This window comes from Alligator mississippiensis, chromosome 11 (genome assembly GCF_030867095.1).
Source record: "Alligator mississippiensis isolate rAllMis1 chromosome 11, rAllMis1, whole genome shotgun sequence".
In the NCBI taxonomy this organism is placed as follows: Eukaryota; Metazoa; Chordata; order Crocodylia; family Alligatoridae; genus Alligator; species Alligator mississippiensis.
In genome coordinates, this window is record NC_081834.1 from 30,184,983 (window position 1) to 30,207,735 (window position 22,753).

At 43.2% G+C, this 22,753-nt stretch overlaps 1 protein-coding gene across 1 annotated transcript in view; it reads right to left on the bottom strand.

The window, feature by feature from the left end:
* TMEM266 (transmembrane protein 266) overlaps window positions 1-22,753 on the bottom strand; it is a 105,200-nt gene that overhangs the window by 16,281 nt on the left and 66,166 nt on the right. The window contains exon 8 of the mRNA XM_014606044.3: window positions 7,882-8,068. Coding sequence (XP_014461530.1) covers window positions 7,882-8,068 — 187 coding nt within the window. The remainder of the gene's footprint in view (window positions 1-7,881; window positions 8,069-22,753) is intronic.

Here is a 22,753-nt window from a genome sequence, read left to right on the forward strand (position 1 = left end):
GGGTCTCCCTGGTGCCCACATGGATGAGCAGCATGGGGTAGCAGTGAGAGGGCTGGATGTGTCTCAGTAATCCCTCCATGACATCTTGGATCAGGGCTCCAGGTACTTCCCAAGACAACAGGTCAGGTTTCTCTCCGCTGCCCAGCATGGCATGGGTGAAGCTACCCCAACTGGGTGAAGCCCCCCTACCTCTGTAGGCTGGATTCAGGGCTACATGGGCCATAAATTGCTGATGCCCCAGGCCATAAGTTGTTGATGCCCTGCTATACAGAATGTGACCCACCTACCTCTGATGCCTCTGGCTTTGTGTCCCAGGAAAGAAACAGCTTTCAGTCAGAACTTCAGCTGACAGAGCTCCACTTCTCCACAGGAGTTAGAAGCAGAGCATTTTTGGTGGAAATTCCTTGGCAGTTTCTAGGACAACTGTGCACTGAAGACCAGGATAAATTAGCCTTATAATTTTCAGAACACGGTGCAAGATTCATATCTTCACAGAAAAAAATGGGCTACAAGAGGCCTCATGAGGTCATCAAGTTCAACCCCTGCTTAAGGCAGGATCACCCCAGACAAGTGCTTATCTAACCTGAACTTAAAAGTTCCCAGTGATGGATTCCACAACCTCTCCAGATAATCTCTCCCAGTTCTTAACTACCTTCCTACTTAGAAATTACTTTCTAATACCCAGCACGTCAGAAATGCACATGAACTGGTACAGTCCTGTTTATTTCCAATGTACCTCTGGTGGTTCAGAACCTTTTAATTTCATCCATGCAAAGTCCCCTTCCTCGAACTCTAGAACTGACCCCACCTCCAGGCTAATGTTGCTGTTATCAATTTATAATGAAAACATCTGCAGCCAGGAGATCATGTGAACACCCTTTCCTTGATATGCTATATTGGGCATCCTAAATGGGTTTCAGGATGACTTGAGTAAAATTTCATATTCTCTACCTCACTGGCACTAGCAAGTTTCTCTTTCACACTAATGGCATGAAACACATGCACCGGTGGGACATGTTTGGGTAGCTGGGGTTCTCCAGGAGAAGACTCCTTTCTGCTTGCTTTGTGAAGATGATTCTCACATTAATGCCAGTTGGAGTTTTCCATTCAGATGAATTTTCAGTCTCTGCAGAGACTGTAAGTATGTGTGAGAGCTTGGGAGGATCTGTTGCATCTGTATTGACAGAAATGTCAAGGTTGGTTGCCACAGGGGACAATGATTTACAGTAAAAAATATACCTGAGAGGTGGAGAGGTTGTTGGGTTGGAAAATCCTAAGACAAACAGCAGCTCCTCCTTAATAAGCAGATATTGGGGTAACAGAAAAAGCTCTAAAAGTGACTGACAGGCAAATGACTTTAAGCATTACTTTGTTCTTAGTTTTAGTAAATAAATCTGCAAGATAATTGTGTGTTTATTCAAAGTGTTAATTCAGTTTGAACTAAATGAGGTCAATGAAATCCTAAACTGTATTAATCAAGATGTTTCTAGAAGAGATAGGACAGTATTAATGTCATTGTACAAGGCACAGGCACAAGCTCATCTGAAATGCCACGTGCAATTCTGGTTCCTTATTCAAGAAAGATGAACACAGATGAAAACAGATGCTGACAAGGGCTGCTAGGATGACTGGGGGAACGGAGAAGCCAGCTACTAAGAGAATACTACACAGCTTGGTTTATTTAGCTTAGAAAATTGAGTCTGAGTGGAGGTATGATTGTTGTTTATGAATATACCACGGCGGTAAAACACCAGGAAGAGAAAAGGACTATTTAAGCTAAAGAAAAATTTTGGCACAAGAACAAGTATGTATAAACTGGCCATGAATAAATAAAGGTTGGAAATTAGAGGGTTTCTAGCCATGAGGTTCTGGAACAGCCTTCCAATAGGAGTAGTGGGGGCAACCCCTTGGCCCCCACACTTGTTAAAGCCTGATAATTTAAGACATGGATTATGTGACAGTGTCTGTGATAATAGTGGAACAGATACAATGACTCAGGAGGTACCTTCAAAGTTGTATGTTCCTTTCCCTGTCAAGTGCACACTTAACACCACAGCCACTGAATTAAAACAGGGCCCTTTAACTTCATACAATTAATTAAATGTGCACTGCTTCTGCAAACATAAAGGCTTTCATAGCTTTAACACACAGTTCAATAGTGTCCCTACTACAACAACATGTAGAATTTAGGGAAGTGCTTTTTTGAGGATTAAGTTCCATGACTCCTGTCCACTCTTCTGAATGACTGCAGCATGTGGATTAACAAATCACTGCATGTCCTGGGTCACACACATACAAAGCAGTCAAGCTCTGTTTTTGTATGGATACAGTGAATTGGTCTAACATAGCATTCTAGCATGCTAGCCCACCGCAATTCAGATATTATTTATTCTGACAGTCATCTAAAAAGTAGCTATTCTTTTCCTGCCATTTATTGTTCCTTATACACAGAACTCCCACTGATTACTGTGGGTGAGCACAAACACATGAGCACCAAAGTTAACTGGCTTTATTTGAAAGCCAGATCTGATCCATATAACTGAATGAATGCTACAAGGAGTGGTTAGTAAAATCCCTTACCTCATAATGGTTTAATTGTTTTTTTGCTCGGATGAGAATAATCCTAATGTAGACCCTTTGAAGCGCTCATTTGTTCATATCCACCAAACCCCATTTTCTTTGCTTGCTTTGATGAAGATGTGTATAAGAATAGGAACCAGTGGGTACAACAAGCTTTACTTTTCTCCAACCATGCTTATAAATTGCAGCACTATTATCTTTTTCCCAGAAGTAAAAACTTCATTGCCAACCTCATAAAAATGGAAATTTGGCTCAGAATATCTAAAATAACTTTCCTGCAATGGAAAGTAACAGAGCTGGGATTCTCTTTTTGCCCAAACGAATATAAGGGCTGTGTATTAATTTTAAACTATGTCAGTATTGTAGAATTTCAAAGATTGAAATGATATATGCAGGAAAATGTGGAATTTCCACCAGGGACTGTAATTCATATATTATGGGAGAGATTAAAGAATAATAAATTTTGGAAGGAAGTATTAATGGCTATATGGGGCATTGTGAACTTGGCATTCCCTGAAGTCTGGAACTTTGTATCTTAAGCTTTAAAAATGATTTGTGCAGGAGAATATCTAAGCAGAAAACAGTAGATGTTCTGACTGTGACCAGTTATATATTATATGAGTCATGAATTTAACAAAGAAGAAAGAAACTGACCTTTATAATGAATAGATAGAATAATTTTTGCTATTGCATCATCACTCTTTTTCTGAGCGAAAGACAGATGACAGAGAAACACAGTATATTTCTTTTATCATTAGGCAATGAATGACTGTACAACTCCTAAAAAGGACTTGACATATAGCAGTTTTCATGTTTAGCTCTTTCCAAATCAATTGATTGGATACCCTACTACTTACATGCTGAAGTCTACACTTTAATCTCTATATTCGTCTGCTTTAAAAATCACTTTGGTGGAATATTTTAAGTAAAATCTACATTTAAAGCACATTTAAAGAGGAAATGTTTCCTGCATCTCTTGGCCAAACTAGCTCAGAAAGCAGCCTGTGGTAGTTCACTTTCCAGTGACCTGACCTGATGGACACCAAAATATGCTACTAAAGCAACTGAGATGTTACTCAAAATCTTAGCATAAGACTGATTTGGCCATGGAGATCTCATAACCTTATCACCTGAAAGATGCAGGCTTTCCGGAACAAGCAAAAGTCAGATTGCCAGGGCTGTTCTGGAAAGCTTTCAAGTGCCCTTGGCTATGGTATAGACATAGCACTTCATTCTCCCACGCTTCCCCCAGCAATTAGCTCACTTTAGAAACAAAGAAAAGTAAGAAGCAGTTGTGCAGAGGTGAAAAAAAAGAGTTGAAAGAGTGAGCTGAAAGATACCAAAGCTGTTAGCACATACAGTATTCTCCAGGTGTAGGTATATACTGCATTTCTTTGCGGAAGTCTGGGTCCCAAAGGTGCCATGTGTGCCACGTGATGCAGGGGTTACCTGACTTCTTTTATTGAATGCTGTAGTAAATGGTTGCACAAAATCCAGTGTAAATACCAAAGTGCAAGCTAGAGCTGCCCCTGGGGAGCTTTAACTTATGCACTGTCCCATAAAACTCACATGTAGGGAAATGAGCAAAAGTCTGAATGCTTTTTTATGCTGTAACCCTTCGTGGTAAAGCAGTTCATACTGAATGTTTCCATTGTTTCTTACGGACAGGAGAAGTAAGATTAGCTTGGGAAGGAATGTCCCATTTTCTCATGTGTTATGTTCTTCAGCCAAGTAAGCCCCTAGGTTTGGCAGAATCCAGGGCCCTCCAAACCTGTGAAGTTCTTGACCTGGGGCTGATAAAACGGGGTCAGCACAGTAGCATGCTAGCCACGCTATCCCATTCTCTATACATTTTTCATAGCTCCCAGTTGTTCTGATATGAACCAAACACGTTAGTCTGATCAAAAGTGATTCTGACAAGCCAGGGTTTTTAATAAAGGACAGATCTGGGTGTAGGCATAGATAAAATGATTCCTAAGACCATTTAACACACAGGATATTTTGCAGCATACAGTCCTTGTGCCAAAGTAAAATGATATAGAACAACACCACAGGCATTCAGCTCCAGACCAAGTAAGGGCTGCGGAAGGCCTTGCATATAGCAGAGCCACTGTTTTGGGGCATAAGGGGTAAGGATGTAAAGAATACACCTAAGAGTGTCTCTGGTTCTGCAGAGTTATACATCAGAAAGGCTTTTCCTCCCCTAGAATGCAGGGAGGTCTGCCAGGAGCAGAGCAGAGTAGAGGAGCAAGGACACAGTGAATTTACCCGCCTCCCTTGCCCTCTCAATGCTGGAAGAATGAGACGTGCTAGGTGCAGAAGAACTGCCCTTTCTTTCTCCCCTGAAACTACACTCAGGTTTTGCTGAGATGCATTCAATTGAAAGCAACCACTGCGCAATTCAGGACAATTCTGGCACTCTGCCACAATAATAACTGATCAGACTATCACAGTAGCAGCATATTTTGTGCTAGGAATGCTTCAGACCTACTGGAACAGCTGCAGAGAGTGAGGTTGGGAGGAGATAGGGAGATAAGGTTGGCTGAGCTAATACACGGTCCCAATGGTCTATCTTCTTCCCCTAGGATAACAGCCTTCTCCTAATGCCAATTAATATAGCCAGTCCTGGAGCTGATACGATATCAATCTGAACAGCAACATTAATGTTTCAGGACTCAAATACTGATGATGATGATGAAACATGAGGGGGGAATTAGTTCATAACCTGCATTAGTTCATAGTTTGTATTTACCTCTTTCCGTTAAATATAAGCCAGGAAATAAAACATGTAAAAACTGCATTAAATTCATGTTCTTTGGCTTGCAAAGTCATGTACTTGAAAGTTTTGAAATGCCAGATTTATGGTTTGTACATGCAATCTTAATTTGGATCCCTTGTACATATATGTATTATGATAGTCTTCAATGACATAATCACATGCTATTTGTCCCAAAAGGACCCCTGCCTAATTCAATGCAGAGGACAATCTTAAAATTGGTGCTTCCACATTAGGGTGCAAAGTCAAGAATTGAACATAACGGTAAGCCAGATTTTTGTTTGCAGCTAATATTAATATAATTTGTAACAACACTTTTCTTTACACTCGAGTTAAAATTAATTTTAGATTCCTAATTAGAATCTAACATAGCACTATGTTATCCAAGAATAGAACACGAAAAATAGCAATTATTTTTATCATCAGCTAATGTGTATTTTCATGGCTTCAGTGACAAGGAATCTGTAAGCAACTGTGTAATCTAACTGATTTCAGAAATGAATTCTTTCAGTTATGTACCTACCATGCTGCATGCATAACCAGTATTTTATAAGGAAACACAAATAATGGGTGCTTGTGGTAACCTGAAAGTTAGAATTTATGTAGCTGAAGATTTTTTAAGATGAATGTCAGAAGCACGATAATTTTGGCAAACCTACTTATAAAGTGCACAACTCTGTTCAGTTCCAAATGTAACCAACCCTCAAGAAACACACGCATAAGTTATGATATATTCACCTGGGCAAACCTCTGAAATTGCACCTCTGAAAAGGGTGGAAATGCATTTTATGGGCTATCAACCTTCTGCTTCCTGTTTTCAAACTACAAAGTTTGAAAGCTGAAATACTTAACAGGTAAACTGTGATCAGACTTGTAAATTAGTAAATAAATAAATAAATAAAGCTGGTATTTCTAACTTGTTTCATTGTTACTAGTTCATATTTACCAGAGAAAAGAGAATTGTTTGAAAAATATTGGAAACTTCTTTCTTCCTTGAATTCTGTGGAATTTGACTGAAAGTAGGGTGCCAGGTGATGCTCAACTTTAGGGGTCAGCAACCTGTTCAGGCTGCAGGCTAGACTGACCCAGTTCAGGTCAGAGGTGGACCTAGCTACAGCTGCCACTGCTTTTCCCAGCACCCACCTGGGGACAGTGTTGGCAGCTGGCAGTTTTCCCTGTGGTGGCAGGGGGATTTCCCCTGCCACCACAGACATGAACACTGGCTGCAGACACACTTCCCATGCTGCTACAGGGAAAAGCAGCAGTGGCAGCTGGGTCCTAAAGCCCACTTACCCACCGTGGACCTGTCTACCTCTGACCCAAACTGGGTCAATCTAACTGCAGAAGCCCCACATCTGTGGGATGGAACAAATGGCTTGTGGGCTGAATCTTGCCTGCAGGCCATTGGTTGCTGCCCCTGCTCTACTTCAGAGATCGGGATTGCCATTCTCTGGGTGCCTATAGACAAATGGGGAGGCTGTATTTACAGCACCTCAGAGTAGACTCAGTTAATTGAGTCTGCTAGAGCATGCTAATTAGTGCTCTTCAGCAGCTTCCACATCTCATGCATCAGCATCTCTGGCTTTAAATGGCAGCAGGGGCACTTTAACTAGAGCTCGTTCAATAAGCTTTAGTGAAAACACAAGACCCTGCAGGCACTTTAAATAGAGCAGCTTAATCACCACCACCCTCCTTACCCCTGGAGCATGTGTAAAAAAGTCCTCTTTGCTAAAGTCTGATCACCATCCCACTCAGATCACCATACAGCAATGCCAGAGCAAGTCTAAAAAGTACATGGAAGAAGGCTAGGGAGTGGAACTGGCCTTCCCTTCCCTCCAAACACCTCCAATGTGTGACCACACTTAAAACTGAATTAATTATTGGCATTATAGGTAAAATTAATCCCTAATGTAAATTCAGTGACATGAATTAGATTTACCTTGCACACAAATCTGGCCCAACAGAATTAATTTGTTAATACTGAAATCATAATAATCATAATGCTGGTTGAGTTCTGAACTACCAGGTTGCTACAGGTTGCTACACATCACACATCTGCTACCAGCTGGTAGCAGATGTGAGGTATGACATCAGTCCCAAACTGCCTTAGATGCTCTAAATCACAAATATGCAGAGGCCCCCAAGTCTGACAAAGTTTTTCTACTTTCTTCCTGATTTCCATGCTTTTATCACCAAGTGAATAATCTTTGCCAGTTCTGACTTGGCTGCTGCACTTCAGTGCTTGATGGATGTAATAATCAGAATGCTGGAGACATGCTGTGTAAGGTACATCACAGTCATTTTCGTCCATGGATATTTTATTGGCTCTGGCTGGAATTTGTTCATAAACAGAACATCATCTGCCACTCTGAAGCAGACGTAGCTTTCTTGCAATAATGGGAAAATGCAGTCCTCAGGGAAAGTAATCAATTCACTTTTAAAGGGAAAATTATTCAGCAAATTCAATAACTCCACGTAAGAAAACAGCAGTACTGGCTGGTAGACAGCATGTAGACAGGACTCACCTCGCGCAGGCCGTAACTCAGTGATGTTCTCTGTGGCTTCATCATCCGAGTCCCCAGTTGCCACTACCTTATATCTATTGCTGCTCTGCTGGTTCAGCATGTGGGGGACTTGCAGTGCAGCCTCTCTCTCAGCAGCCAGATCCAGATCTTGCTGAGCGAGGTGGGCCCTCAACTGCCTAATTTCAAACTGGAGGGGGAAAGAGAAAATACACAACATAAAACAATCTGGTACAAAAAAAAGCCACCTGAAAATCATTATTTACAGGAGACTTGGCATACTGTCCAGTTTGCTGTTTTGAGGCCTGCATTTACAGCAAATTCTGTTCTTGACACACAGCCAGAATAAAGTGGGGCTTGACCTGAGGGAGTCCACAGAGCTGGAGTTTCCTCCTCAGATGCCCAGTAGTGGTAGCACTCCTGCTCTCCCCACCCACTGCCTGGTGGAGGGGGAAGTCTTACCAGCTGATTCCCCCCAAATATATCTTTTTGAGAAATGTGGAAACAGCCCCTGCATAGGTTTGCCATTAACTGGGACCTCTTTCCTCAAACCCAGAAAGGGCCCTCAAGAGCTGCAGGGAAAGGTGCAGATTTTACCTCATTGTTATTATTTTTAACATGTCAGGGTAGACAGCACTGTGTAGAATGATAGGGACAATGATCAAAAGGAGAAGGACAGAAAGCAGCAATCTCACAGGCAGACTGTATTTCACCACGATTGACAGCCACACTCCCCCTGTGAGGTGAGATTAATGTCTCTCTCAGCAGGGACAGGAAAGGGCCTGGACATTTTCTGCTCAGCTACAAGGATTCACCTAATCTTCTTCCCATGTTATAAACCCCACATGTAAGCTGCCATGCTTTTGAGGGAGAGCTGCATTGGGTCCCTCCCTCTTATGAGACTGAGATCTAAGGAACCGCTCGCTCCAGAGAAATCAAATTACAGGTATAGTGAGTGGGGAAAGAAAATGAGTGAAATAGGAGGTTAAAGCATTTGAAATGCAACGTTGTGCCTCCTTTAACCAAAGGCCTGTAAAAACACCACGCAGCAGAGGAGACGTGTTACCAAGCATATACTGTAATGCACCTGTCACTGCACATTTGCTGCTGAAGGGAAATTAGCACCTTAATGCTTAAAAACTTATGTGAAAGGGCACATTAGCTAACAGAATATGGCTCCTGCCTTCACCGCTGAGATGCTGACTCAAATCCACTGCGCTGTCAAGAGTATAAAATGTGGGCTGGTCTAGTTCATTCCATGTTAGGCAGCACTTGGCTCATTTCATATGGTACACTTCATTGAGTCCTCTGCTTAAAGCTACCACTTAGGATTCAGCATGACTGTCTAAAATCTGTAATGATTCAGTGGTTCACAATATGAGCCCATACTGTGAACCAGTGGCTCACATCTGTCTGGCTAAGGCACACATCTGTGTGGTGAGTCTTTCTATGCCATTTGACTCCAGCACAGGTACTGACAGTGAAGGTTTCTTAAGCTACCTAACACCCAAGACAGAAGTAGACTGGGCCCAATAAATTCTTCCACAATAGCACCCTAACTTCAACAGCCAGGTTGTGACACTGACTTTCCATTAACTCCAGTATCAATCAGTAATGTAGAGCTGGGAACTTTCACATTTCACTGGCTACTCACTGTATTTTATTTCCCTGTTTTCCTTGCACTATAATGGGCAGAGATGATAGGGAATTTCAGCTTTCAATTTTGAATCTTTATGAGAGCACATACTTAAAACAAAACAGAAAAATCTTATGATTCCCTCTTTAACAAATATCACACAGAAATCTGAAGTGAGGAACAACTTATGGAGGAAGTTTTCAAAAGTTTAAAAAACCACTCAGGTATCCAATTCCAACTGAAAGTGAATATGGCTTAGGCAACTGATGGCCTTTTGGTGTTAGGAAAGTCTCTACCTGTATGGAGCATCTGAAAACAAAAAAGCATTACAAGATCTGCACCTAAAAGCTGAATACAAGGTGTTCTTTTCCATTATGGATTGTAAAAAGTAACATAATTTTGATTTGTGGTGTTTTAAAAAGCAAATGGCTGATACTATTAACAAGTAAACAAAATAAAATTACATTGCCACATTGCAGTTCTATAGCACAATAAATACAGAGCCTCTTACAAGCATTGGTTAAATTGTGCAACACCCATCACATAGGAAAAAACCATCTCCATTTTACTGACGGGGAAACAGGCAAAGCGCATAGCGCCAATGTTACACAAAAGCTATATGGCAGAAATGGGCATAAGACACCAGGTCTCCTGACTTACGCTTCTGTATGCTCATCACTAGGCAACTGCAGTTCCTCAAAACAAATCATGATAAAACAAAGTGAAAAAATAAATGTGAAGAATAAGCTATAACAAATAAATATATATTAAAAAAAATCAAAGATGAATATTCTGACTGGTGGGTGAAACTGGATCACAAACAGAGTGAACAACAGAATAACTCAGGTGAGCCGTATACTACTTCCTGTAAAGTAAAACAACAGAATGGCTTTACTGCCATCTTATGTTCAAAGGACAAAACTACACACATGCACATTGCCAATCCTGCAGAGGACATATCTGCTAATGCCAAAGAACAGAAGACCTAGTTTTACTTGCTCCTGAAATCTACCCTTGATGTCTCAGGCAGTATGGAAAGTTTGACTTTTCTATTGACCAAGCAGGAAAAGCATATGCACACCTGATTCCCTTTAGCAATCATATGTGAATGCCTTTACTGATCTCTGAAAATATGATCCTCATGTCTGTCCTATTTCTACCCTTGCCCCTTTGTTGGTTCAGTTGGATTAGAGATCAAATGTAGACTATTAGAGGGGGAGTTAAAGGGAAAAAAGGGTCATATCCTGAGCTGGTATATATCAGCAGTTCCACTGGCTTCAATAGTATTGTACAATAGTACACAAAGATGTATAAGAAGTTAGATATATATACTGATGACTCCTATACTTGACTGAAACCCACGCAGCAAAATAAATGATTATGCAGACGATCTCTCCCCCTTTGGAAACAAGGGTCACCTTCTAGAATTCACTTCACCATTGGTCTGAACCTTGGACAGTCATATCCAACAGTGGAAAGCAAGAGTAAAATACTACCCTGTGGATGCATCTACATGAGATGTTTACTGCAGTGGCCTAATTAGTTCTACAGTAAAGTCTCTGTGTTTGGAGGTGTAGTCCTACTGGACTGTAGTAAGCTAATAAATGCTGCCATAGGCTATTATTTGTAAATATATGTACCCTCCTGCAGTGGTGCTCTTTAGCGTAAAGCAACACATGCACAGATGCTGATGGGACTGGCTGGGGCAGATGCTTAAGTGTGGGGACTGCATGCTGGCTGGCCCCACTCTGGAGCACCTTTGTGCCCTAACCAGCCTCTCTGCATCATGTTGAGCTGGGTTGGAGCAGCCTTGGGCTGACAGGCTGACCTCCTGGACTCCCTGCCACCTGGGGCTTCTCCGACCCAGCTCAAGCCCATACTGCACTCCCAGGCGCACATGTAAACATGGTGCCTGGGAGCAACAAACTCTGGCACAATGTGTGCCAGAGTTTATTGAATCACATTAATTTCACATGTAGACACACCCTCTATGTATGACGGCTTTTCTACTGCTGAAGATGAGTCCAGTGTCTTGTATCAATGGTCCACATAACACTCGGGCTATATTATTGGTGTAAAGTAACTATACAGTTTGGTCCAACAGTGAAAGTTGACTACCATCATTATAATAAATATGTATTTTTTAGAACACAAATCTCATTTTGTAGTTTAGCTGGCATGGAAAAGGAGACTGGGGAGGAAATCATTACTTCCTGCTATTATTAACAAGTACACTTATTAAAATATTCAGTGAAAAATGAAGGGTTAGACATGTTACCTTCTAAGCCTGTGAAACCTCAATGGGCATTTACTCAAGTGATTAGCATAATAAATTTGATGTAATGAATGTTAAAGTTTAAATGTGTGTTATGCTCAAAATATGACACTTGTATACAGAAATAATACCGTCTGCTTTAACAAAAGAGATTTATCTAGTATAAGCAAGCCAATAAAAATAAGAGTAATTTATTTTGACTTGTCAACATGCTCTCCAGTGGACCCAGAAGTGGACCAGAAGTGCTTCTGGTCCACTTCTGAGTCTGCTGCCAGGCACGCTGGAGACCACCCCGTGCTCCTGTGGGACTCTCAATCCGCCTCACCATCTCAGCATTCATGAGCTGCCTGGTACCTTGGGGTATGTAGAAAAAAACATTTAAAGCTGTGTCTATATCCAAATCGCCAAATCTTTCTGAATCTCTCCAAATCGATTTGGAGGGTTCCGATTCGATTCAGACAGATTAAAGGGTCTCCTGATTCAATTTGGATTTTAATTCACCAAATCGGGCCAAATCTCTGCCGAATTGAATTAGGGACTGAAGCTTCGCACAGCCCTAATGGAAACACAAAGAGGACAAATGTAGACAAGTCCCTTGAACTCTCTAAAGGAGTGTCTGTTGATAAGTCTTGGCTCTGGACTGGGAAACTTGGAACACAAAAAATGGGCCCTCTGTAGGATGTGGGCTTGTTTAGAAGGCAAAGACAGGAATACACCAACTGAGTATTTGAAGGGAGTTAGTTTTGTTTTCTGCCTTGGAGGAATGGAAGAGATGAGCAGACTGTTGAACACTGATCCATCTGTACTTCAGTGAAGTTTTTTTACCAGGACATCCATGATGTGGTTCCCATCACAAGAACTTACACCCTAAGAAAAGCCTCCACTAAAAAAATTCCACGTTCCAATTATTACTGAAAAGTACCTGGTAGATTACAATTCTTTCTTGGCCTGGCAGAATCTGCTTTGTTGGAACCTAGTCTAAGAATCAGCACCTGCAGGATCGTTCTTTTTTTTTTTTAACTGTATCTCTGGAGCTTTCATACAGCTTCTAATTCTATGTCTCTGGAAACAGAAAAAAGGGAGAACTATACTAAAATTAACATTTTGTGTAGAAAATATTAACTTTGCCTCACCTTTATACTGAATTTATGTTTCATAGTTTTTAGGGGTTGGAAGGGAATTTACAGATCATTGGGTCCAGACCCCCTAATTGTAGCAACTTATCCTGAGGTGTAAATGTTATATCTATAAGTGACAATACTCTTGTACTGAAGAAAAGGGATTACTGGTCATTTTCAGAGAAGCATCTTCTCTGTCTTTTTTTATTTATCCTTTTTTTTGTACAAAACTGAGAGCAGCATTTCTGACCATCAGAGACTATTGCACAGAATAATGATCTCATTGGCTGTGAGCATTCTAAGACAGAACATTAAGTACTGTCTTAAAGCTTTAATTTTTAAAGTCTGTGTTTTGGTCGGTAGCTATATTTGAGAGGAATTACCTATATTTGAGAGAAACTGCCTTTAAATTTTGATTGGCTTTTGAAACTTCAATCTTTTTATTATAGTTGAACGAAAGGGAATCATAACCAAGTTGTCAGTTTGGGAGGTAAAGCTCATGACTACTTTGTTGGGGAATTTAAAATATCTTATTCTTTGTTAAATTAGTTGTGTATCATGGGGTAACATTCACTTAGTAACACATTGCTAGGAAATAAAAGGCCATGAATTATGGTGTATTACACTGCATATTGCTACATAACACAATGCCTATAAATAGAGAAAATGACAGAGACCAATATGGAATTCTAAGAAACATCTACATTTATATGACATACATGGGACTGAGAAGGTTTCAGACTGGATATAAGGAAAAACTTCTTCACAGTTCATGTGACCAGACTCTGGAATAGACTCCCAGCAGGGCTGGGGCAGGCACCTACCCTGGAGATCTTCAAAAAGAGACTGGGCGTACACCTTGCTATTTGACCCCAGCAGTCTTTCCTGCCCAGAGCAGGGGGCCTGGACCCAATGATATCACAAGGTCCCTTCCATGTCCTAAACTTCTGTGAATCTGCTCACAGATTTATAAAAAGCGCCACTTATCTTCTCTCATGTTTTATAACAGTGACAACCTTTCTGGCAAGCATGCCACAGATTAAGCCCTGTGACCTCCTAGAGTGCCATTCTGATTCTCTTCCTCCGCCCAATCTGTTGCTCTGCTTTCTGCTCCATGTCCCGTGCTCCCTGCACAATCTGCTGTTCTGATTTCTGCACCCTGTCGTATCTGCTGCTGTGCTGCCTGTCCCCCACCTCTCTGCCATGGGCCACATACCATGCACAAAGGCTGCCCATGCCACTTGTGGCATGCATGCCGCAGGTTGGCTATCTTTGTTTTACAACACGCATATAAGAATCAAGAAGGGAGCACTGTGGTGAATCATACACTGCTTCTCTTTAAATGTCCAGCAACAGAATATAATTGACATAGCCTCAGAGATAGATCAATGAACACTTTAGCCAGAAACTTGCTCTTGTCTAATGCAGTAGCAATAATTTTGCTCAATTCTATTAGTGCTGTCTGCACAGAATGCCCTGCCCTAAAACTCATCTGCCACTGGGACACAATCCAATGTTTATGTCCATTAGTTTGGCCATTGTTGGTAACAATAAAAATCAGGAGACAGTTGCAAACTAATGATTTATGGGCAGAATGAAACACAGGATGACCTTGGCTGCCTTCCATTCACTAGGAAAATGACTGGTAGTTAGAAATAAATTACAATTATTGCAAAAGGATAACATAAGTTATTTCTTTGATAGGTAATTTTACCAGCTAAATAGCCCTGCCATTAAACTAGCAGCTGTTTTACAAATTACAGACCAAGTTAAAAAGAAAAAAATCTAAGCTTCCCTAGTTATGCTTTTGTGAATGATGAAAAACCCAGTGCTATGTGTGTTGACAGAAAAGGACCATTTCTGTATATGTAGCTTTTTTGGATCATAGTCAGCTGCAGATTCTTCAGCAGAAAGTTAAACAAGAAAGTTCATAAACTGATCTATTACTGGAATTGATAACTTGTTGGAATTTCCCTCACAGCTAATTCCAGAGTTACAGCTAAATGCTTCTTGACTGGAACTTCCACCATTAACAAAATCTCTGGAGTTTTGTCATTTTTTACTTTAAATCAGACAAGTAAAACTCTATCACCCACAATTTAGTGCTCTTCAGATTCTTTACTACAAAGTTACAATGGAACTAGTATAACCTTTTATACATTTGTGGACTTCAATGTTTGCAATGCTTTGTGAAATATCAGAGTTGTGTCTGTTTGTCCTCAATTGCTTTATCTTATACATCTTCTTTAGTCTGTGGGGAATAATATAATGACCAGAAATTCAAACAATTTCAGTAAGGTACTAGAAAGGTCAAAATAACAATGCATGCTACTATAATTCCTAAAATATATTTTGACCCCAAATGCATGGCCAGCCAGAAATAAATATTTGCAAAGTGCAGAGCTCCCATGTCACTCAAGAGTGGAAATGTACTATATGGTTGTGATATCTGATCATCAGCCAAGAAAGCACATTATCATAAACAGAAGAAATGCAAATAAAAAAGAAAGTAAAAAATAACTTGCATCTTTTCTGTTTGGAATGTTTTAGAAACTACTTCACTGATACATCTGCTGAATGCTATGTTGTACCACTATAACAAAAAGAAAGTTATATATGCATTTGTCATGTTGCCTGCAAAACATAATATAATGTTAACTGTTCATTTAACTTTCTTTAAAATGGAAATGTCACCTTTATTCAATCACCATAATTCATTATACGGCAGGGTGCTCATTGGGCTCCTATACACGTGCTTCAGGGTGGGAGGGTCGTTTTAATTACAGCAGCTCTTGGGGGCCATTCTAATTAAAACACCCTCAGTGTCTCATGTATTCAGCATCCCACATGTCAAAATGGTGGTGGGGCACTTTACCTAAAGCTCATTGAATGTTAAAGCAGATGGGTCTATGGTGCCACATACCACACATCCCCGCTCATCTGGATGTGGCCTTCCTGAGCAGCTGATCATTATTTCATTTATCCTCACTGTTCAGTGGTCGTTCCCCATCTAATTTGCTGCATGCTAGTCAAACTCTGCTCTGAAGAGACTTCTTCATTTCCTCACTGGCTTCTCTACGGTGCTCTCTCCTACAGTACCTGACTGCCTCACCATATTAATTTACTTTCCCAACACCCATATGATTGATGGGATGGTATTATTTTCATATAATGGATGACAAAGTAAAGCACAGAGATTAAGGTAATTGGGGTAAAAATTAAAGTAAAATTATCCATTAATTTGGAATGTTGAGACACAAAGGACCTAATTTTTCTGTATATGTTCATTACACAAGTACTAGCTGGTTATCGTCTATGTGGACCGGCACTTGGGGAGATGAGGCACTTTGCCAGTATTTCAGCTATACATACTGAGAGGAGAAGAACAGTGATGCCAAACAGTCATGGGATCCATTCCAGGCTCTGGAGCAGACTGTGCTCCTGTGGGCTCCAATCTGTCTGTCTGTTCTGCCAAAGCCTCTTTCCCACCACTAGCTCTTCATCCTATTTCCATTCTTATCCAGTTTCCCATCTTCAGCTTTCTCACCCCCACATCCCTGCTCAGTTAGCCCCAGTCTCCAAGCACCCTCAATGAGTATCAAATCAGTTTATCCTTTTTCACCTCCTTCCTTTCATCATACTGACGTTTCCTCATGCTCCTTGTTCAGCCTGACCCCATCCCCTTCCTGGCTCCCTGCCCAATCTCCCTGCCACTAGCTAACTCTACCATTCTCCTCCCTGGCTCCTAATCTTTGCCTCATGAGTATCATTTTCTTTCCAATCCAACTCTCAGTCCCATTCTCTAGCTCCCTTGCCAGTCTCCAGTTCCAACCTCCCACCTCATCCTCGAAGCTCCTTGTTATGATCTTCTCCCTTTGCTGTCTCTTCAGGATTATCTCTTGTCCCCTCCGAATTTGAATCAGGCAGCTTCCTCCTTTTCCTCCTTGGGCATCAACAGGGAGGGCTCCAAAACCACAGGATGCTATCCTTCCCCTTAATTCTGGTGCTCTGACCCAGCCCATGACAAGCCAGAGCTACAAATGCCTAGAACATTTCCCTGGGCCCTAGATTGGAGTTTGGTCCTTATAGATAGATTCTGTTGGGAACTGTCTTGCAAAGCCCTAGGAGTCGGCACCCCCCAGCCATTTTCCTCAGCATGCGTTGGGGCCAGGGCAGGGAGGTAACAGCTGTCTGCAGCCTCCTGGCTGCCGCTGGCCCTGGCTCTGGGTAGCTGCTGCCAGTTGGGAGCCCGGGATGCTTCCAGCAGGTCGCTAGGGGGCTGCAAGCCCTGCTGGGAGCAGCCTGGGCACCATGGCTAGCAGCAGCTAACCCAGAGCCAGGGTCAGCTGCAGCCGGGAGGCTATAAACGGCTGCTGCCTCCCCGCTCTGGCCCCAATGGGTGCAGTGCCGGCACCCGCTGCCTTCCTGGAGCCTGGGGCCAGGAGAGAGCTGGGGCCAGGGCTGGGTTGGGAGGGCAGCAGCTGTTTGTAGCCTCCTGGCTGCAGCTGGCCAAGGCTACAAACAGTTGCTGCTCTTCCACTGAGCCACTGAGTCCGGGCTCCTCCCAGCAGCGGGCTGGGAGGATGGAAGCTTTGCTGCAAGCAGCCTGGGCTCCATGGCTATCAGCAACTACCCAGAACCTGGGCCTGCTGCAAACAGCTGCTGCCTCCCCGCCCTGGCCCCAGCTCCAGCTGCCTCCCAGCCCCAGATCTGGCTTGCAGCAGCAGGCAGTTTCCCTGTGTGGCCCCTCTGTGCGCTGCTGCTCCAGGTCGCACACACTGTGCTCTGGAGGGCCCAGGGGAGGGCAGCAGGGCCAGAAGCACAGCGTGTGCAACCCAGAGCAGCAGCATACAGAGGGGCCACACAGGGAAGCTGCCTGCTGCTGCAAGCTCTGCGATGCCTGGGTCATACTTCCCCTGTGTGCACGGGAGCCGCGTGGGCAACACTCAGGGTTATGCCCCTTGCTGCTGCCCCCGCCTGCAGGGGAATTGTGGCCAGGACAGTGGGGAGGTCAGAGCGGCAGGCAGTTTTCTGCACCCCGGCTGTGCTCTGCTGCACTGGGTTTCACACGCTGCTCTGCAGAAGTGGTGGCGAAGGCAGCACGGCGGGGAGCATTGCTAGTATCTGCTGCCTCCCTGGAGCCCAGGGCTGGGTCTGGGAGGCAACTGGGGCCAGGGCTGGGGCCGGGGCCAGGAGGCAGCAGCTGTTTGCAGCTGGCCCAGGTTCTGGGTAGCTCCTGATAGCCACAGAGCCTGGGCTGAGGGGCAGAGGCTTTGGGTGGGGGGCAAGGGGCAGCAAGGCTGCGGGGCAAGGGCTTTGGGTGGGGGACAAGGGGCAGCAGGGCTGGGGGGCTGGGGGAGCAGGGGCTTTGGTGGGGGGCAAGGGGCACAAGCAGGGCTGGGGGGCAGGGGCTTTGGGTGGGGGGCAAGGGGCACAAGCAGGGCATCCTGCCATGTACCCCCTGCCCTTGTTTCATTTTTTCGGCATGTCGGCACTCCGGCACCTTCCAAGGTAGGCATTGTGGTTTTTTCAGCACTCTAGCCAAAAAACGTTGCCTACCCCTCTGCTTGCTACAAGCAAACTGATTTTTCATAGGTTAACAACTAACCAAATGTTGGCTGTCCCAGATACAAAGGCCACTTCCCTGCCAATTTTCAAGTCACTTCACTTAAGCATGAGATTAGTAAAGCCTCTCAATGAAACAGTCATCACTATTTTTAAATGCAAGCAAAACAATATACTCTTCCCTAACCTTGTTCTCAGAAATAACTGAATCATCTTGGCTAAAATTCTCAGAAGCAAAAAAAATGGAGCCTGAGGAAGACAAACTGGCATGGAAAAAATGGTTTGTGTTTCTCAAAGTCATAAGAAATGCAAATAAAACACCTTTTTAAAGAGGATCATAGAATCAAAGAAAATTAGGGTTGGAAGGGACTTCAGGAGGTCACCTAGTCCAACCCCTTGCTCAAAACAGGACCATCTCTAACTATATCATCCCAACCAAGGCTTTGTCAACCCAGGAAGTGTTGGGCAACCTTTATGAAAGGTGGTGCCTTTAACCCTGCCAATAATTTGCAAATTAATGTAAATCAGAAGTTTGTTCTCACAAAATATAAAACTGCAGGAGTCTTCAGTGTTGGAAACATTTTCATCTCTCTTCCAGACTCTTCAGGCTAAATCTGAGCTCTTAACTCAAGTAAAACTCTCAGTGCAGCTACCAATGCTGCTTGAATGTGAAATTCAATATTGAACCATATACCACACAAAAAACTCACTTTTATGGAAAAAACCCTCACCTGCTGTGAATTGCCATTCCTCTGTTTTATTTCAATATCAGATTTGAAACTGTCTTATATTCTCTATGAGTAAGATTATACGTTACAAATAGATTATGTTAAGAACACTGAAAACTTGAATCACACGTTAAGGCTCGTTAACAATGCTAAAATACAATTCAGGGATTTTAAAATTATGCCACTTTGAGTACAGATTATCTTTGATCTGTGTTGCCCAGCCCAGGTTAAGTTAACTTCTGGGTGTTTAGCTGAGTTTAAGCGACCAATTGGCAGTCCTCCAGTATCCCAGAAGGTATTGCTTTCAGGTGGAATAGCTATCATCCAGGACTATGGCCATGGACTGTTAGCTGGGAACAGCCAGGCATCAGGTGGGTGGGGATGGGGTGAGTCGGGGGGAGAGGGAAAAGGGGTGAAGAAGGTAGGGAAGCCAAGGAGCAGGGGGGAGAAGGAGGGGATGGGGGGAAGGACAGAGTGGGTGGGTGGGGAGTTGCTAGCTTGCTGCCCCCTCTGCCCCCGAAATTGCCCTGACTCCCAAATCATCCCCCCCACCCCCAGATCACTCCTCTGCCACGCCAGTTGCCTCCTCTGCCTCTACACCCCCAGATCACTGCCCTAGCACCTCGACCAGCCTAAGAGTGGTGGTGCTGGTGTGGAGCCTGTTGGAGGCTGGATCCAGGTGTGGGGGCAACGTGGGCTTCAGGGAGCCCAGGAGCAGGCAGGAAGGGGGACTCCGTTGCTGTTGTTGCTGACACTGCTCTTGGGCTGACTGGCATAGCAGGGCAGTGATTTGATGATGGAGGGACCAATCAGGGGGTGGGGGGCTACCTGGGACTGGAAGGGACAATGGCAGAGTGGAGGAGGGATCCAGAGGCAGGGGGGAGCAAGGTGATTTGGAAAGTGGAGAGAGCAATCCAAGTGGTATGGGGCCTCCTCATCCCTGGTTTATACTGTAGTGAGAAAGCTGGCAAGCAGGGCAGGAATGGAGGAGACTTGCAGCCCCTAGCCAGCCCTCCAGTGGCAGGTCAGACTAGTGTACATTAGAGATCATTTTAACCCCAAACATGTGACTGATCACTAGCACTAAGCAACCTTAACACAAACTAACATTCCTTAGAATTAGCACTTGTTAACTCTAATGTGTAGTCTGACCCTATTTCTTCTTCCCCCCCCAACTTCCCTCTATTGGCTTCTCCCTCTCTCTCGGTCTCTCTGATTCCTGTTATCTATCTCTTCCATAAGTTACCATCTTAAGAGACCCTGTTTGTACTGAAAAGAACTTCCTTGTGCAAAATCAATATAATCAGCTAGAAAATATGGTTGCTCACTTTCAAGTGAACAAGCACCAAGAAGCAGCCACGATTTAAAAAGCTAGTGTTAAAAATGTAAACTCATGTGTTCAGGGACCTGCAGAACATTAAAGAATATTATGATACATTTTCTCAGCTACAAGCTGTATACGGTGTTAATGCCAATATTATAATGCTGACAACTTGTTCTTGACTGAATTATGAAGCTGTTAATTTATGAAGGGAGGATGCAGTGCTTGTGTCAATGTCTTATGTTGCTAACTGCAGCAAATTAGTACATTTACAGGATATTATACAGCTAAGACATTTGTCTGGCAGGAATTCAAGATATTAAAATGAAGATTAGTACATTGTCATTTGTCTTTAGTCTTTTTTTTTCTACAGCAGATGACACCTGGAAAGGAGGAAGGAACCTGGTCTGTTCCTGCAGATTCACCCCAGCTATCAGTGCAATATTTCCTTTGGTGTAATGCAGGGGTTGTCAACTGGGGGTACACATACCCCTGGGGTTCCTTGAGAAGGCATTGGGGGTACATGTGGGCAGGTGGGGATGGAGCACTGCCACGCACCATCCCACGCTGCCGCGCAGGCACTGTCTGCCCAGCCAGATGTGGGGTTGCCGCTGCTCCAGCTTTGTGCCCCCCCCCCCCATGCGCCCTCCCCACTCTGGGTCCAGCTGCACACCACCCCCACCCTCTGCTGGGGGTACATTGTTCTGTGTCCAGCCACTGGAGGTACATTGATCCAAAAAGGTTGAAAACCCCTGGTGTAACATAAGGGTGTGCTGACTGACAGCACAGGCTGTGTCTGGTAGATGTTGGCAGAATCTAGTGTTAGTAGGACTCTTCTTTGCCCTAATGCCTGATGTTCTTGTAAACGCTGCAAGATACCAGTCCCTTTGCCTGGGTACCACAAAGTTATCCAAATTTAGCAAACTCCCAGGACGAAAAGAAATGTTACAGTTTCAATTTACTCTGCCCCTTCTGATGAAAGGGAAGAATAAAAATAAAATTCCCCCCCCCCCCCCCCCCCCCCCCCAAACTAAACACTGTCCGCTCAGGCTGAGACCCTAAAAGTGAAAGGGAACATAATCAAAGGACAAGGGAGGAGGCAGGGTAGAGATGCATCTCATAGACTAAATGAATCAGAGATGCGTAAGCTTTCATGAGCCACAGCTCACTTTAGCAGATGTTCAGGAAAAGGAGCACAAAGGAAACGGGCTTGTTTTTATTTCTGCACTTAGAAAAATGTCATAAGGAAAGCAAACACAAAACCTATGATTAGACTGGATGGTCCAATACTCATGTCCACTAAATCCTTTTACACCACTCTACTTCCCCTTCCAGGAAGGGGGCTACTTCCACTTTAATGAGAAGCAATCAAGCCCAAAACTACTTGAGTTTTAATAGGTCAACAAATTCAACACAAACAGAAATATGTGTATTAAAATTGATGTTTTTTAACCTTCCACTATCCCTTTAAGGGAAGAGCTGTAATAAGCGTGTGGGCTAACAGATTAAACACTGGAATGGGATTCAGGAAATCCTATGTTCAAATTCCTGTTCTATCACTATTCAGGAAATCCTGTGTTCAAATCCCCCCTCTATCACTACCTTACTGTGTGGTCTTGGTGAAATGATAATCTTTCGTTCATCTGCAAAACAGGGATAATACAATTTATCTACCTTACTTACAGAGGCAGTAAGAGGATGAGTTAACAAAAGTGTGTGTAGTTCTGTTAAGCATTATTACTAACATCTGGAAAAATTAAGGATATAGTTCTGCAGAGACTTTCATTTAGAAGAAAGACTTTAAGTTAATTTGTTTCGGGACTGGGGCCTAGTACTTAGATGCTAGTTAAAGGTAAATTTACAAGTTGTCCAAAGAGTGCTGTGCTGTGAACAACTACCTCTGAAAACAGTCAGCACTGAACTCCCTAAATTCAGAAAATACACAATTCCCATTATCCCTGATTGCAATGCATCAGAAGCAGGAGACCTAGGTACCTGTTCTCAGTTCTCCCATTGGCCTGTTGTGTGACCTTGGGCAAGTCTTTTCCTCTCTCCAAGTCTTTCTTGTTGCTCTTACACTTATACTTTAAGCTCTGGGAGAGGATCTCTTTGGGTGTTTGCACAGGAATCTTGCACAATGGGGCACTGATCTCAGTCAGAGTATCTAACTGTAACTGAAATACAAATATTTACCACTGTCCAATAAGAACAGAAATAATCTTTATGGGATAA